The sequence below is a fragment of the Chaetodon auriga genome, chromosome 1 (genome assembly GCF_051107435.1).
Source record: "Chaetodon auriga isolate fChaAug3 chromosome 1, fChaAug3.hap1, whole genome shotgun sequence".
NCBI classification, from domain to species: domain Eukaryota; kingdom Metazoa; phylum Chordata; class Actinopteri; order Chaetodontiformes; family Chaetodontidae; genus Chaetodon; species Chaetodon auriga.
The window spans coordinates 11,193,602-11,207,613 of NC_135074.1; the positions used below are offsets into that span (position 1 = coordinate 11,193,602).

Consider the following 14,012-nt stretch of genomic DNA (forward strand, 5'->3'; position numbering starts at 1 on the left):
AGGAGCGAAAGCGCGAATGAGGGAGAAAACTAGCTCCTGTCTGACACAACAGCACCGGCCTTATTTCATTTTATGTGCTGTCAATCAGCTTGAGGCATCTGAGCAGACAGGAAGAGAGGGAGCTGGAGAGGGAGGGAGAGACAGCAAAAGAGGAAACAGGCCAGGGAGAAAGAAAGGTAGTGGGCTGGTGGGGCGACGCAGAGCAATAGACCCAGGATTAACAGTGAGAGGAACAGATGTTGACACAGATAGGTGTGTGGTTCAGTATAGCCAGCCTTTCTCTTCCGATATACTCAGAAGGCTCCCACATTATCAGCCCCTCTCCCTTGCCTTCCCACACATCCTTTTCACACATTCAGACACTTCATATAGGAGAATAAATCACAGTCAACGGAGAGAAAGGAAGGCAGAGCTTCCGAGGAATATCATTGGCATTATCGCTCCAAATATGGCTGTGAGACAGAGACCCATCAGAGGATGATGGGGACCCTCCCGCACTCTCAAAACAATCCCACCTGCATCGCACACTTCACAGCCATCTTTAATTTGACCACGCTCTACTAACTAAATAGCACATAAGCCGCAGACATGAATGCATAAGCTGTTTCTGAATGCAGGCAAATGTGCCCCACAGTGAGTGACAGTAGCAAAACCCAAAGCCTGGCCGCTTTGTTTACAGTGGGACATTATCGTCCAATGATGTCTCTGGGGAGGGATGACGGAAAGTGGGAAACAAACATGATTACACCCCTCTGCTTTTCAGATAACAGGAGGAGGAGGAGGGGGAGGAGAGGGGTGAGCAGAAAGAAGAGGTGTCGTGTGATGGATTTGTTGAGTACAAGCCCAGGGTGAGAGGAGCTGCCGTGATGAAGAGACAACATGAGAAGAAGTTCTGGAGGGAAAGAAAAAAGGAGAGAGGAAGGAGAGGTAGAGTGAGAACAAAAAAGGGAAATACAGAAAGTAGTGAGAAAAGGAAAGTGGGAGGAAGAAGGTGTCGGAGCACGGTGACAATGAGCTATGAAAGAAATGCGAGCGAGACACATAAGAGGTGGTGAAAAAAACAGAGTAGCTGAAGGGGAGGATGAGTTATTCAGAAGAGCAGAGTGTCAATGAGTGTGCAGTGGGTGAAGCGTGGTTCTAAAAATGTAAAGAGGAGAAAGGGAAAGAGAGACAGCGCACGAACAGGTAGACAGACGCAGGGATTAAGAGGGACAGACAACGGGAAAAAAAATAGCAGGAGGTGTGTGGGCTCTGACCCTTACTGGCCCCATCAGGCCCTCGCAGGACGGTGCACTCCTCGATCTGGCCGAAGGTCTCGAACAGCCGCCGGACGTCGTCCTCGCTCTGCTGCTTGCCGAGCATTCCCACAAACAGCTTCCTGTCTTCTGGATAGGAAGAGAGGAAGGGGGAGGAAGGAGGGAGGGTGGAAGAGAGGAGAGCACAGACAAATGCTACAGCTGATGGCATCGTTCTGCTGAGCTGAGAGCAACTCAAACCCCCCCCCCCCAACCCCCCCACCGCCGCCCCTTTTATCAGCAGTCTGCTGTGTTGAGCTTATGTTGCCGCTGCTGTTGTTGTTATTGTTGTTGATCTTACTGTTGTGTGGTGTGCCACCTCGCCCTGGTATGAGGGAGATGTATTCTTGTTTTCAGTGAGCTATTCAAGTCTGCCACAGTGACGTTTGATAGAGATGATGTTTGGAGCGCTGTGGGTTTCAGGTACCGGTAGAAAGGGAGCGGGAATATTTTGCACAGGTAGACGAACTGTTAGATCGTCTGGATGCTTAAGTCACTGAGTTGAAAGAGAACATGGAACAAGAACATGGTAGTACATTTTCTCATCACTAAAGGAGGAGGAATTATAATAAGCAAGAGTAAACTTGCAGCACATTCTATCCGGCGATAAACTCAAGAAAAGTAACAAAGATAAACAGTATCTCAGCCAGTGTGTACTGGTTTCTCATTAGAGTCTACACTTTCTCATCCGCTCCACTTTCTGCTGGGTAGAAAATATGTTACATGGAGACAAAGAGGAAGGCACTCATATTTCTACAGTGTAAAAGCCTATGGGAAACTTTATGTCAGGGAGCAAATACTTTGGAAATAGGGTAGAGTAAAAAAAAAAAACTTTCTGCAAATTTCCCAGTGTTGGCTGCTCAGAAATAATGGATGAAACTTTTCCACGTTAAGTTGTTTGTGGATAATTATCAGCCAAAGGTCTGCAGATTTGCCATTTTTCAACTCTAACAATCGCAACAAATAAAGAACTAAAATTAAGCTCAGCTTCTCATAGTGCAGTTCAGAGAAAGACTTTGTCTTCCCACTATTTTGTGCACACACTGCATAACTCTATAGAAGTTATTCTCAAGTGAAAGGGTAAAAGATTTTTTGTATTTTATTTATTTACTTATTTATTTTGCACAACTCAACCACAATAACCATGACCACGACCTATTTCTTTCACAGCCCAGTGATGGAGAACACTGTTTGTAGAAAGTATTGCAAAACATTTCATTTATGAAAGCTACAAGATGTAGTTTTCATGCTTTGAAATGAAAGAATGACAAAGCAGTACAGTAGGTAGTTTTTACTGTGATAAATGAACTCCTGACTAAATATTACAGTTGAATCCGTGGTTTAATTAGCCGAATAGATTGCCTCATTTTGTGTGTCAACAATACAAAGCTAGCTAACAAATGAGGTTAGATGCTTGGAGGGGGATCAAATCTACAATGCTAGGTAAGAATCACGGCAATATCAGGACTAGTGGTGTGATTGAACATCTGGGCTGACGTTGAGCACCGTCTTCCCAATTTGTGAACCTATATTCAACTGCAGTCAAATTTGCAGTGCTGCTCCTCATTAAGTTTGAATGCCAGCTCCACCTACACCAGTATCTTCACGGCTGTTACCGGCCATAGCTGCTTTCTTAGCTCCAGAGGGGGGCACTCTGGCACAGACGTATGGGCTCCATACCACTAAATTCTGGCCAGTCAGAAAGCTGGATTTTTCTAATTAATCTTCCTGGTACCCTGGCATTAGACAGAACATTCATCTTCTTTACATCTTTTACATTATGCATCCCCTATTCCGCTGTGTTGTGGAAAGAAATGGCTACTAGCAAGAACCTATCGCCAGAACTGATGGAAAGTGGCAGGAAGAGGAAGAAGAGTTTATTGGAAATGACACTGTTGATCTTCAGTGTGAGTCATTTGACTGGCCGGGAACGGGCGAGAAGCGGGGAAGAGTGGAGGGCGAGAGCATCACCTGGGCCTCGACAGATGTGACGCCTCCTGTACCTGCCAGGCCCCATTAGACGCAGCTGTTCTAAAAATAAAGCACCAGGGCTTCCTTTTTGCAGCGGGGAAATCGGATCCTGTTCCATTCCTGTAAAGTTCAAATGAGACACGCGCCTGCTACCCGCTTGGCCACACAAATGAGCACCTGCATAATCAATAAGGCCATGCTGCCTGGTCTCTACTGCTGGTGTTGTAGCTGTGGTGTCAGTCCATGTTCCTGTAGTCACGCCTCACACAGCAGGAATTCTCAAACACGCCAGCTGAGCCCGGTACTGCTGCTCATTACTGTTACTCCTCCCTTGGAGCTCCAGGGTTGGAAGTGAGCGAGAACCCTGAGGAGATCACCACAGAGACAGCCACTTATACTGTCGACTGAGATTTAGCAAAGAGCGACAGGAGGACAGCCATCTAGCTGGATATTTGGCATCAGCGGAGGAGCTGCGTAGCTGTTAAGTCAACCCTGAACAGGTGTTAGAGAGAAATGAGCCCGACCCCTGCCCATGGCAGAAAAGGTGAAACATGAAATGAGGCAACAGCCTGTCTAGAACACACATGACATTACCCTCCATCCTTCACATTTTCACTGAGGTGTCACTGTCACAATTTAAATAGGCAGAGTGCAGTTTTACAGGCCTCCTGCAGTGTGTTAATGTTTTGGGACAAAAGTCTCATCTCGGTCCTGGCCCGGGGAGATCTAATGGCGGCTTTACAAGGCTAATTAACAAGCCATGAGCGAAGTAATGAACTTTCCAAATGTGCTGGCAAACGCAAAAATAAATTACACCCCAGTGAAGGCATTAAAGGAAGTGTGAGTGTACTTGGGAGCCTTCCTTTGGGAGAGCCACGGTGAGAAAATGAATTTGGAGCTGCTATCTTTTCATTGCCTGACCTAAGAGTGTCTCAGTCGGCCCACTGCATGCCCTGGCCAGAGTATAGATTGCTATTAATTAGTCCACTTTGCACCTGTCTCCATAGCAGCTCTTATTGGATTTTCCAAGTTCCCGCTCATCTCCTATGGCCACTCGCAAGTGTTAAATTGGCATTTTATGAATATGAATAAATATCTTGTAATGCACCCTCTGCACAAGGAGATGACTCCATGACTCCAAAGAGTTATTCATTAAAAGTGGGGAGAAGAGAGAAAAAAAAGAATACTCTTCTCAAGTGCAGTCATGTATTTGCATTAAGAGGGGTGAGGACCTTCCTATGGAACTGTCTGAGGATATACAAGTATGACAAAACTCGTTGAGCTGACTGCTTGACCTCTTTGTACTTATCTCTCATTGAGAGGGGCTCATCTTATCCCTCTAACAGGGCTGAGCCACCCAGCTGGAGAACATTTGAGCTCTACAGCACCTCTCTGCTCTACTCTGAAGAGACCTTTGTAATCTGCACTTTCAAGCCTTGCTACTACTTTGAAATAATGTGTGTGTGTGTGTGTGTGTGTGTGTGTGTGTGTGTGTGTGTGTGTGTGTGTGTGTGCGTGCGTGCATGTGCGTGAAGTCTGGCATTTAGATTGTTTGTATCACTATATCCTCAAACACTGTTAATTAATGCATGCATCTCTGGAGCATTTCTATAGTGTACTTTAAAATGTAATTAACAGATTCAAGCATACATGAGTGTGGGTGTGTAGATTTTGATTTGGTGTGATTTGGCTTGTCAACACAATTTGGATTTTTATTATATACACAGTACTGTGTGTTTTATATATATATAGACGTGTGTGTGTGTGTGTGTGTGTGTGTGTGTGTGTGTGTGTAAAGGAATATACCATAAAGTTTTTTTCAGGCCTTAGGCAGTGCAAACTCACTTCCCCCTTGCACACAAAGTAATCCGCATGTCATCGTTGTCTCCCCCCACCCCTCATCTCCTGACCGGAGGTGGAAGCAATTGTGTGGAAAACAGTTCCATGTCAGTCTCCAGCCATGTCCAAACGGTGGTGGCATGTGGTCAGCCCCGTTTCATGAATGCAAATAAAAAAGGAGATCAAAAAAGTTATCAAAACACTACTGACATCTGACAATTGCTTGTCTCAGGAAGCCTTTTCATTTCAGTGCCCGGTATATTAAAAATTAATGGATTTTGCACAGACGCCATATGCTGTCAAGATTGATGCTGCTCTCCATGGAATAAAGTGCTACTTGTGTTGTAGGCTGCAGTATATGCATATAGATTGTGCTCTTCCTTTCCCTTTCTTCTCCTTTTGTCTCTCTGTAGCTATCTCTGTATCTTTTCCTTTACCCTTCATTGTCATCCCTCACCCTACTCTTTCTCTCCAGGCAAAGACTCACTTGCTGTGAAGTCTACTTTTCAAAAGTTTCTGCTTTTGTTTGCCAATAATGGGAATGCTCTCTTTAAATAATTACTCTCCCGCTCCTGTGTCATGGTAAATCTATATTTTTTCATGATTCTATCACTTATTGGCCGCAGGCAGTAGTCAGGGAAGCTTGGTAGTAAGTGTTCAGAAAGCATGGACAGCTGCATCCAACGATAAAAGATGCCTGCTAGGCCGCTGGGTTCATTTCAAATGCAGAGTAATGTTCCAGGCAGCACAACAGAGAAGTTGTGCTTCTTATGGTCTCATTAGAAAAGCCTGATGCTGGTGCGCTGCCGCCTGGGAGGCCCGCCACCGGACACGCTCACACATGTAGGCGTACAGACCGGGTGTACAAAATGTTAAAAACTGCTTCTTAGCATTGTGTTCGACTTTGTTTTTCATCATCTACTGTATGTTGCAGTTGTGTAAAGGCAGGAGTCTGGTTGGAATCAAAAGGTGTCGTATAGTTTCAAAAAGGCTTTCATAGATAATGAGCATTAAACATTTGCACGGGTTGGGTGCCCCTGTAGCTCAGTTGGTAGGGTGTGTGCCCCATGTATTGAGGCTAACTGTCCTCTGCAGTGGCCACAGGTTCGACTCCCACCTGCAGTTTGTTTACTGCATGTCGTCCCCTCTCTCTCTGCCCCCTTTCCTGTTGTATCTTCAGCTGTTGCTATCATAAAGCCCCCCCCCCAAAAAAAAAAAAAAAAATATATATATATATATGCACAGCACAGAGAGAAAGAAATGATTATTCTTAGCATTCCTTTTGTTATCTGCCGATGTTATAAGAGTTTTATCTGGGGTTATCCGGAGTTAATGGTACTCTGGCCACAACAGACTTAATGTCCTTTCCCCAGACAAGCCTCATTTAATCACAGAAACTTTACCTCTGTACCACTTTTTGTAGATACATTAATAGATTACCATTATCTTTCTTGTGGAAGAAATAGTAATAAAAACAGCTGATCAATTGATTAATTATTCATTAGACAAGCAATCACTGAAAGTCAATGATATTTAATCATTAAGAAAACTAAATAATTAATAGGGTAGTTATTAATGACAAAAAAACCTTAGCTGCAGTCTTAAAGTGAAATGAACTGAAGAAAATTAAGTGCAGTGAATATTACTGTATCAAAAAAGACGTACAGTACAAGAAACGTACGTACAAGAAAACAGAAGAAATTACTACACATCTACTAATTGAATTCCCCCTTAGGGATCAGTCACTTAAATGGTAGCACATGCTACATTTTATTTACTCATTAGTACTAGATCAGGTATTTCACAGAACAAAGTCACAGAATGACACTTTTGATCATGAAACTTCTCAGATAAAGATTTTTGTCTCCTATAATCTTACAAGATAAGTACAATTTTGGGGCTTAAAGAAGTAGCAAAGAGGGGCTGTTGATGTATTTGACAAATATGATAATGGTGCATAAATGAGAGACAGTTACTCCCTTTAAAGGCAATGAGTGAAAAGGATGACTGAAAGGTATCCACATTAAATACAATGGGACTAATTGGCTTTCAGAATGGACTAGAGAAAAACAACATAAACACAAATGGAAGCATTTAAACTAAAATAAAAAAGTTTGGTGGTGTAAAATACACCTGCATCTCACATTGTGCAACCACCGGTTAGCATTGTAAACACACCTTCAGCCTTTCTCTAACATGGGAATTGGCCCATAGAAAGAACGCCACGACATCTGGCCAATGATTTCAGATGCTACAGTATTTCAAAGCAATGTTGAAGTTTTATGGATTGTTTAAGCTTAACATCATTTGCGCCTATTTTAACAAAGTTAGTATGGAGAGTGGGATGAAGGTTAAAGATGAATTCATGAAAGCAGCTCAGGATCTCTGCACCTTGTGTTGAACATGGTGATGTTCGCAGGTGCATCAGGGAGGCTGCCAGACCTGGTTTACCTGGTGAGCTGGGTTTGCTAACATAGAGTTATTGATGTACTCGTGTTACAGATGTTAGCATTTATATCAACTTTTTAAGCTAACTTCTTTAGAGGTAATGTATGAGCTCGTGCAGGGAGCAGTTGCCCGCAAATGCAAATAACTGCAGAGTGGGATTTAAATTTTCTCCAGGATCAGCAGTATAAGCAACCCAACTCAATGGGGAATCATTTGATTTAAGATTAATAACAACAAATATTGCTGGATGGAAATTAAGGACAATATTTATGTTGGATACTGAATATGTGTTCATGTTTATGTGCCCACTCAACTATTTTCCAAGGTTTGTAGTTTAGTAGTTTATAGTACAGTAGTGTTCCTGTTGTAGTGCATTTCTCAACCCTCACAAGCATTCACTTTGCCTTTGTGCAACACCTTCCACTGCTTAATAAGCCCTACTGCTTCTAACTCATGTTAGTTCCTACCCAGCTAACAGAAGTAATTAGACCCCATCCCAGTGACAATGATGTGCAACCAAACACGAAACCTTTCTGCTGCTGGTCCCAATCTGATGTATGCAAGTGGATTATCCAGTATAGTGAGGTGGTAAATGGAATAATCAGAGGAGAACAAACATTCAAATTGTCAGTGTATCAGGCATGATGAGAGGATACAGGCTTTGTGTTTGTAAATGCATTACTTATACCACTAGAGCTGTCACATCCATTTACTCAAGGGAGTGGGAGGGGAGCTTAAACCTTCTGATATGCATCCTCAAAAACAGCATAGGGAAACTTGTGAGAAATTGTCTGTTGGAGCCTCTATCCAAATATCTTCACTCCTTCTTTTTCTACATTAGAAATATCTTCTCTCATGTCGAGGCCCACACTTGGAGCTCTGCAAAGAAGTAATTCAAATCAGTGCTTTAAAACCTTTAATTAATACCCTGCAATGGTCAAATTGGAAATCTCTGAATTCTTTTGTCTGTCCATGTGTCCTTGTGTCTCTTTGTGTATTTCTCAGCGCACACATATCAACCACTGCCAGGATTCTTCTTGACTTTTCGGAGTTTTGCACGATCGTGTCCAGAGGCGCAGAGGGATCTTTTGGCTTCATTTGCATGTAAAGTGGAGAGCGCTCTTCTGTGGCCGTGAGTTGCCTCTAGACAGTCCCTCCCCTGTGGCCTGCCAGACTGAGCCAGCCAACAGCCCTCACTCTTCCCTACCTGCTGGGGTGGGGCATGACAGCACAGTGCGCAACATCTTAAGGTCCTGTCAATCTCTTCACTGCCTCGCTGGGGGTCAACCTTCTGCAGAGCAGCAGGTTGGCAAGGACAAACGTGACCCATTCACAAAGACCCCTCAGACAGACAGACAAAAGGCATGGACAATATATTAAAAAGGCTTGCATGGGATTGCGGAGTATCAAATGCAGGGATCGCAATGCTCCTGGCACTGTATAAGTATCCCATAAAACAAAAGTATGGGGAGCTAATAAACAACTAGGGTAAAGAGACTGTGTGTAGACAAATGCACTGTGAGTGGCACTTTGAGAAAAAGTCGATGTTGATGGAGGTTGCTGGGCATTTCGGGAGAGTGTTGAAACCATCTTATCAGAGTTAATAAAAGGAGAGGGTGTTGCTGGCTGACCCATCATCTCTCTTCTCATCAGTGTGGTCTCCAGTCTCACAGCAGTGGCTAGAGGAGTGGGACCTAGCTCCAAGATTGTGTTTAGATAATGGCCATCTCCAATCATAGATAATCTGGCCCCATCTTTTCTTCACAGACACAGCGGCAGACAAGGTCAGGAGGAAAAAGATTCCTGGCGAGGCGAGGAGGAGATATGGATGGGGCGGCTCTGAGATGATTTACTGCTGAGATTCACTCAGCTGCCTCCATCACCCTCCGTTAACTTTCTCATCCTGTCGTCTCTTCCCCTCTCGCTCTTTTTGTCTTCCATCTCTCACTCTCTTGCATTCCTCCGTGGGCCTTGTACTGAATCCCCACCTCTCTCTCTCTCTCTCTCTATCACTCGCTTCATCTCTCCCTTTGCACTGCAGCACCAATGAGACAGAAAGAGGTAGAAAGAGAAAGAAAGGAAGCAATAGAGAGCGAGAGCAAGAGACGTCTACTTTTCCTCATTTCTGCCCCTTTTCAGTTGAAGAAAATTGCTTGGGTTTCAAGTGGCGATATGGTGGCGTGCCTGTTCCTGCACTGACCACAGAGCGAGTGAGCTGAAGACCAATGCCTCGATTGTGTCTCAGTATCTCTGAGTTGAAATCATGACTTGAAAGAATTCGGCAGGAAAAAAAGTGGTGTTAAGCACATCAGATAAATGTGGACTTTGCGGGGAAAAGGTCGGCTGACTCAAGGAACAGAAATAGATTTAAAGGCTGTGAAGCTCCCCTCCCATGCTCCATTCTTTCTTGATAATCCAAGGAAAAAATAAAAAAGACATGAGTCATTGTAATAGACAGCCAGAGAATCAGCTCTGTGATCCACAATGGCAGCCGAGTGGCAGGATTGTGCCGTGCTGGGCCCCCCCAGTCATTCTCTGAGCTCTGGTTTAGCTTCTCCTCCTGACACTCCCATATCCCCAGAGAGAGGATGTCTCTCAGGGACACCGTGAACAAAAGAGGGGCTACTAGAGTCTCCAAATGGAGTAATGGACCCTAATGCCTGCACAGGCACGTAATCGAGACCCCTGCACATGTTCCTGTGACAAATAATTGCTGATGTCTTGGTAGTGATAAATGTGACTCCATTCTAGAGGAGCAAATGTCTTGGTTCAGCCCTGGGTTTGACAATCTAGAGGTCCCACTGGGACTGGTGTACCTGACTGGTCCTCAGCCTTCCACAGATGAATCCCCCGCTACTTTCTCTCCTTTAGTCAGCCCTTGCCGGGCTGTCTGTTTTCCTTTAACCACAGGCCTTCATAGTAAATCTCATTTCATTGTCAGCCACGACTGTGGTTTACTTCCCTGGCCTGTCTGCTGACTTCCTGTTGCCATTAACGCTCAATATCTCTGTTGGGGCCTGTCTGCTTGGTCTTATTTCATTCTGTGCTGTGTCCTATCCTGTCCTCCTATATAGAAAGTTCGTCTGACAGACTAGCAGGGGCTGTGCCAGCCTAAGAGCCCTCTGTATTTCATTCACACTGCCTGTTCATCTCCCTTCTCTTTCTGCTGAAAAAGGGTAGTAATTGATATTGGGACCCATCCATCCTCCCCTCTTAAGCCCAGAGATCCAATTTATCTTGGTGAGAATGCCGATTGGCTCTCGCCCAGGCCTTGTCGGTCAGACTTTGCCTGTTTTTAGATGGCCGTTAATTAAAGTGCCGCCATGACAAAAATAAGATCTACATGGGGGTGTGTGTGGCAATAGAAATGGGCCATCTGATTCACACTTGACCACATAAATCAGCGAAGTGGCTCAGTCTAATCTGACCTAGGCAGTCTAAATCACCACTCTGAAATGCAAGCACAGGGCAGACACAGACCAGTCCAATTAGATCCAATTCCACCCACGTAAATCTTTAACTGGCTTAATCTGCATTAACCTCAGTGATGTTTGTCACAAATGGCTTCAAAATGATCTAGTCAATCACCATGTCAGTCAGACTAAAGATGGAGGGGGGAACCCGTGCGAGAGAATCAGTACAATGTCAAGGCAGAATTGCACATTCGAATGCTTTTAAACGGGCAGGTTTACTCACAAAAAAAAAGAAAAAAAAAGATTCTTTTCATACAAATGATCTAATTTAACTTGTAGAATTGCACCCACTGATGCATGTAGAGTATGTCGATTGAGTTCAACTGGAAGTCTCACTGAGTCGCTGAATCTCACTGAATCTCGGATAACTTTTAGGTGGTTTAACAATCTGTACTATATAATCCCAGTGTTATCATATGACAGTAATGAGGCAGACAGATAGATACGTAGACAGACAGGTAGTTAAGTTTAACGGATACAGTACATTTGTGTGCTGATCTGGAGAAGTGAACAAGGGACTGTGTGTAACAATCAATTCGCCGTGCCCTTACTTCTCGATAAAAACAGACACTGTATACCACAAAGAGGTTCTAAACTCCTGAAATTATGATACATCCCATTTTTAGACACTTATACTGTCTCTTCCCTTCATTCAGTGACTTGTAAATTACTATAAAGTAATAGCTCCGGAGTGAGTTTGTGCCTGGTTCTGTGTCTGTGTATATTTGGGATGTATTCCAGTGCCTCTTGCCATCTGAAAGCAGACTTCACTATCACTCTGTGGAGATCAAGAGATGGAGATCCTCCACCCTTCATTCTTATCTGTTCTCTTCCTCTCTTTTACTTCTCTCTCTTTCTCTCCATGTCTCTCTGTCTTGTCTTTGAACCACTCCCAGTGACTGTGAACCTGAGACAGCCCCTCTGCTGGCACAGATGGGAAGTCAATAGAAGCAAGTGACCTATATTACGGGCTACTCTACCAACTCCCAGTGTGTCTCAAGTGAGAGCAGAATATTAAGGATTGCGTGTGCGCTGTTCCAATGTATTTGTGTGTTTGTGTGTGTGTTTTTTGAGGGGGGTGTGCAACGGAGACCAGGAGAAGGTTAATTACCTCCTCGTCCTTCGCTGTCGGCTGGCTTCACCTGGATGGGCCGGTTCATCTGGAGAGAAAGAGAGTCAGAGAGAAGTAGAGGGAGGGAAGGAAAGAGAGAGAAGGAAGAGAAGGGAAATCCCAGGTTAGCACAAAACGATACGAGCAACTGCTACAATATGTGAAGTGGGAAGAGAGCAAGTGAAATGTGGCAGTGTTCCTGGCGTTAATGTCCTGAGTTTGTCCTGCTCTCTGAGCTAAACACAAAAATCAAACAGTGACGATGCCGTAAAAGAGATAAATCTGTGCAGTGCTCCATGCCAGCGTGTTTAATTAATCCAGGGCACTGCCTCTAGAGATGCCTGAATTCCCCTCACAGTTCAGCAGAATTAGCACTTTTCAATGACGGAGCCACACTGGGTGTCAGATGGCACTTGGAGATTAATGCCATTACATCAGCCACTCCCAGCCCCACAGGGAGAGGTCCTTTCTGGCTGGCCCTTGCTCTTCCTGTCCCCTCCTGGCTCCAGACTCCCAGTCACCAGCTACATCCTGCTCATCCCTGACCCCCAGCAATCCCTCTTTCTCGGCCTCCATCCCTTCCTCCTCTCTTTCACCTCTCTGCCCAGAAGCCCTTGTGCAACTCACAACCAATATGCCACTGGTCTGGACAGCCAACCCCACCCGGTCGCAGCCTCCTCCTCCTGGAAGCTATTGAGAGCCGCCGAACAGCGTAGCTGTGAAGCAGCTTGTGAAAGGTTAACAGTGGGGAATCGATAAACAACCTTTGAAGATCCATTCTAGAGTGAGGTGAAAGCAAAACGTCGCCAAGCTAACATAAAAAACCCTTTTAAAAACTGCCTGCCGTGAATAAAAACTCCCCTGGTTCTTTTCGCTCCCCTGTCTATGGTTTCATTTTTTTCTCACTCCCTGGAGTTTGAATATGAAAACAGAAACATACTCGATCTTGTGCCTCCTCTGAAACAGGAATAACATCCCCTCTTTCCCTCAGTGAAAGGGGTCCGTGTTAAGAGCCACCCTCGAACACCCTTGCTTATTGAGGCTACCCACGCATGTCATATTTGGCATTTTGTTTTATATTTGGCATGGTGTTTTTCTGGCTTCAGTCAGCAGTGGACCCATCTTTCTAACTAGGCCATGTGGACAGGTCCAACATGTGAGTGCCAGTGAATGGCACACGGTACTGCCCCCTCAGATCAGTCAGCTAGGGCAGCACAGTGGGCGTCGGGCCCTCAGGCAACGCAGCACTTGACAGCAGTTGACCACAGCCAAATATAGACCGAAGACTGCTGGACATGTATAGACAAGCGTATACATTAGTGACACCCTGGGGATGTAATGTACTCGTCGCAATATGGTGTGACACTGGAACAAAGCTTAGAGAGATGACGGACGCATCAGAAAGACAAGTGAAGCCATACACACACATACAAAGAGACGCAGGCGCAGTCATGCTCATACAAATGAACCTTGCCACACACTTATTTCCACACAGATGAACAAACGAATGAATAAACACTCACTTATTCGGCTAATACTGTATGCAGAAGCTGAGGCAAAGAGGCAAATACTGTATAAGTCCTCTGTTGTTGTTTTTAAGATGCACAATGCTGAGCGTTTCACTTTGCAGACATGAACAAACAAAAGCAGAACTCTGAGTTGCTGCTTACTGTAGAATCACATCTTACTCAGACATTTTCTCCGATATTGTAGTGTTTTGGGGTATGATAATGACCTGAACTGAAAATACAAAGATGACATGCTCAGTTTCTGCACCTGTTGGTGTCTGATGAGTTGAAGCATCACTGAGAAAGACGCTGACCTGCTGACTCACTGTTAGTCACTCTGTGTAAACATCATCCAAATGCCAGCAAG

The 14,012-nt window shown here is 44.6% G+C and overlaps 1 protein-coding gene across 17 annotated transcripts in view; it reads right to left on the reverse strand.

Moving 5' to 3' along the window:
- celf6 (CUGBP Elav-like family member 6) overlaps positions 1-14,012 on the reverse strand; it is a 134,437-nt gene that overhangs the window by 31,708 nt on the left and 88,717 nt on the right. For 12 of the 17 annotated variants that reach the window (XR_013078267.1, XR_013078248.1, XR_013078252.1 and 9 more), the window contains exons 3-4: positions 12,138-12,186; positions 1,257-1,385 (exon numbers count right to left, since the gene is read on the reverse strand). Coding sequence is in view for 13 of the 17 variants with exons in the window: in XM_076750808.1 (XP_076606923.1) it covers positions 1,257-1,385; positions 12,138-12,186 (178 nt within the window). In the remaining 4 variants the exon portion in view is untranslated. The remainder of the gene's footprint in view (positions 1-1,256; positions 1,386-12,137; positions 12,187-14,012) is intronic. The other 5 variants (XM_076751455.1, XM_076751043.1, XM_076751902.1 and 2 more) reach the window with 3 other exon arrangements.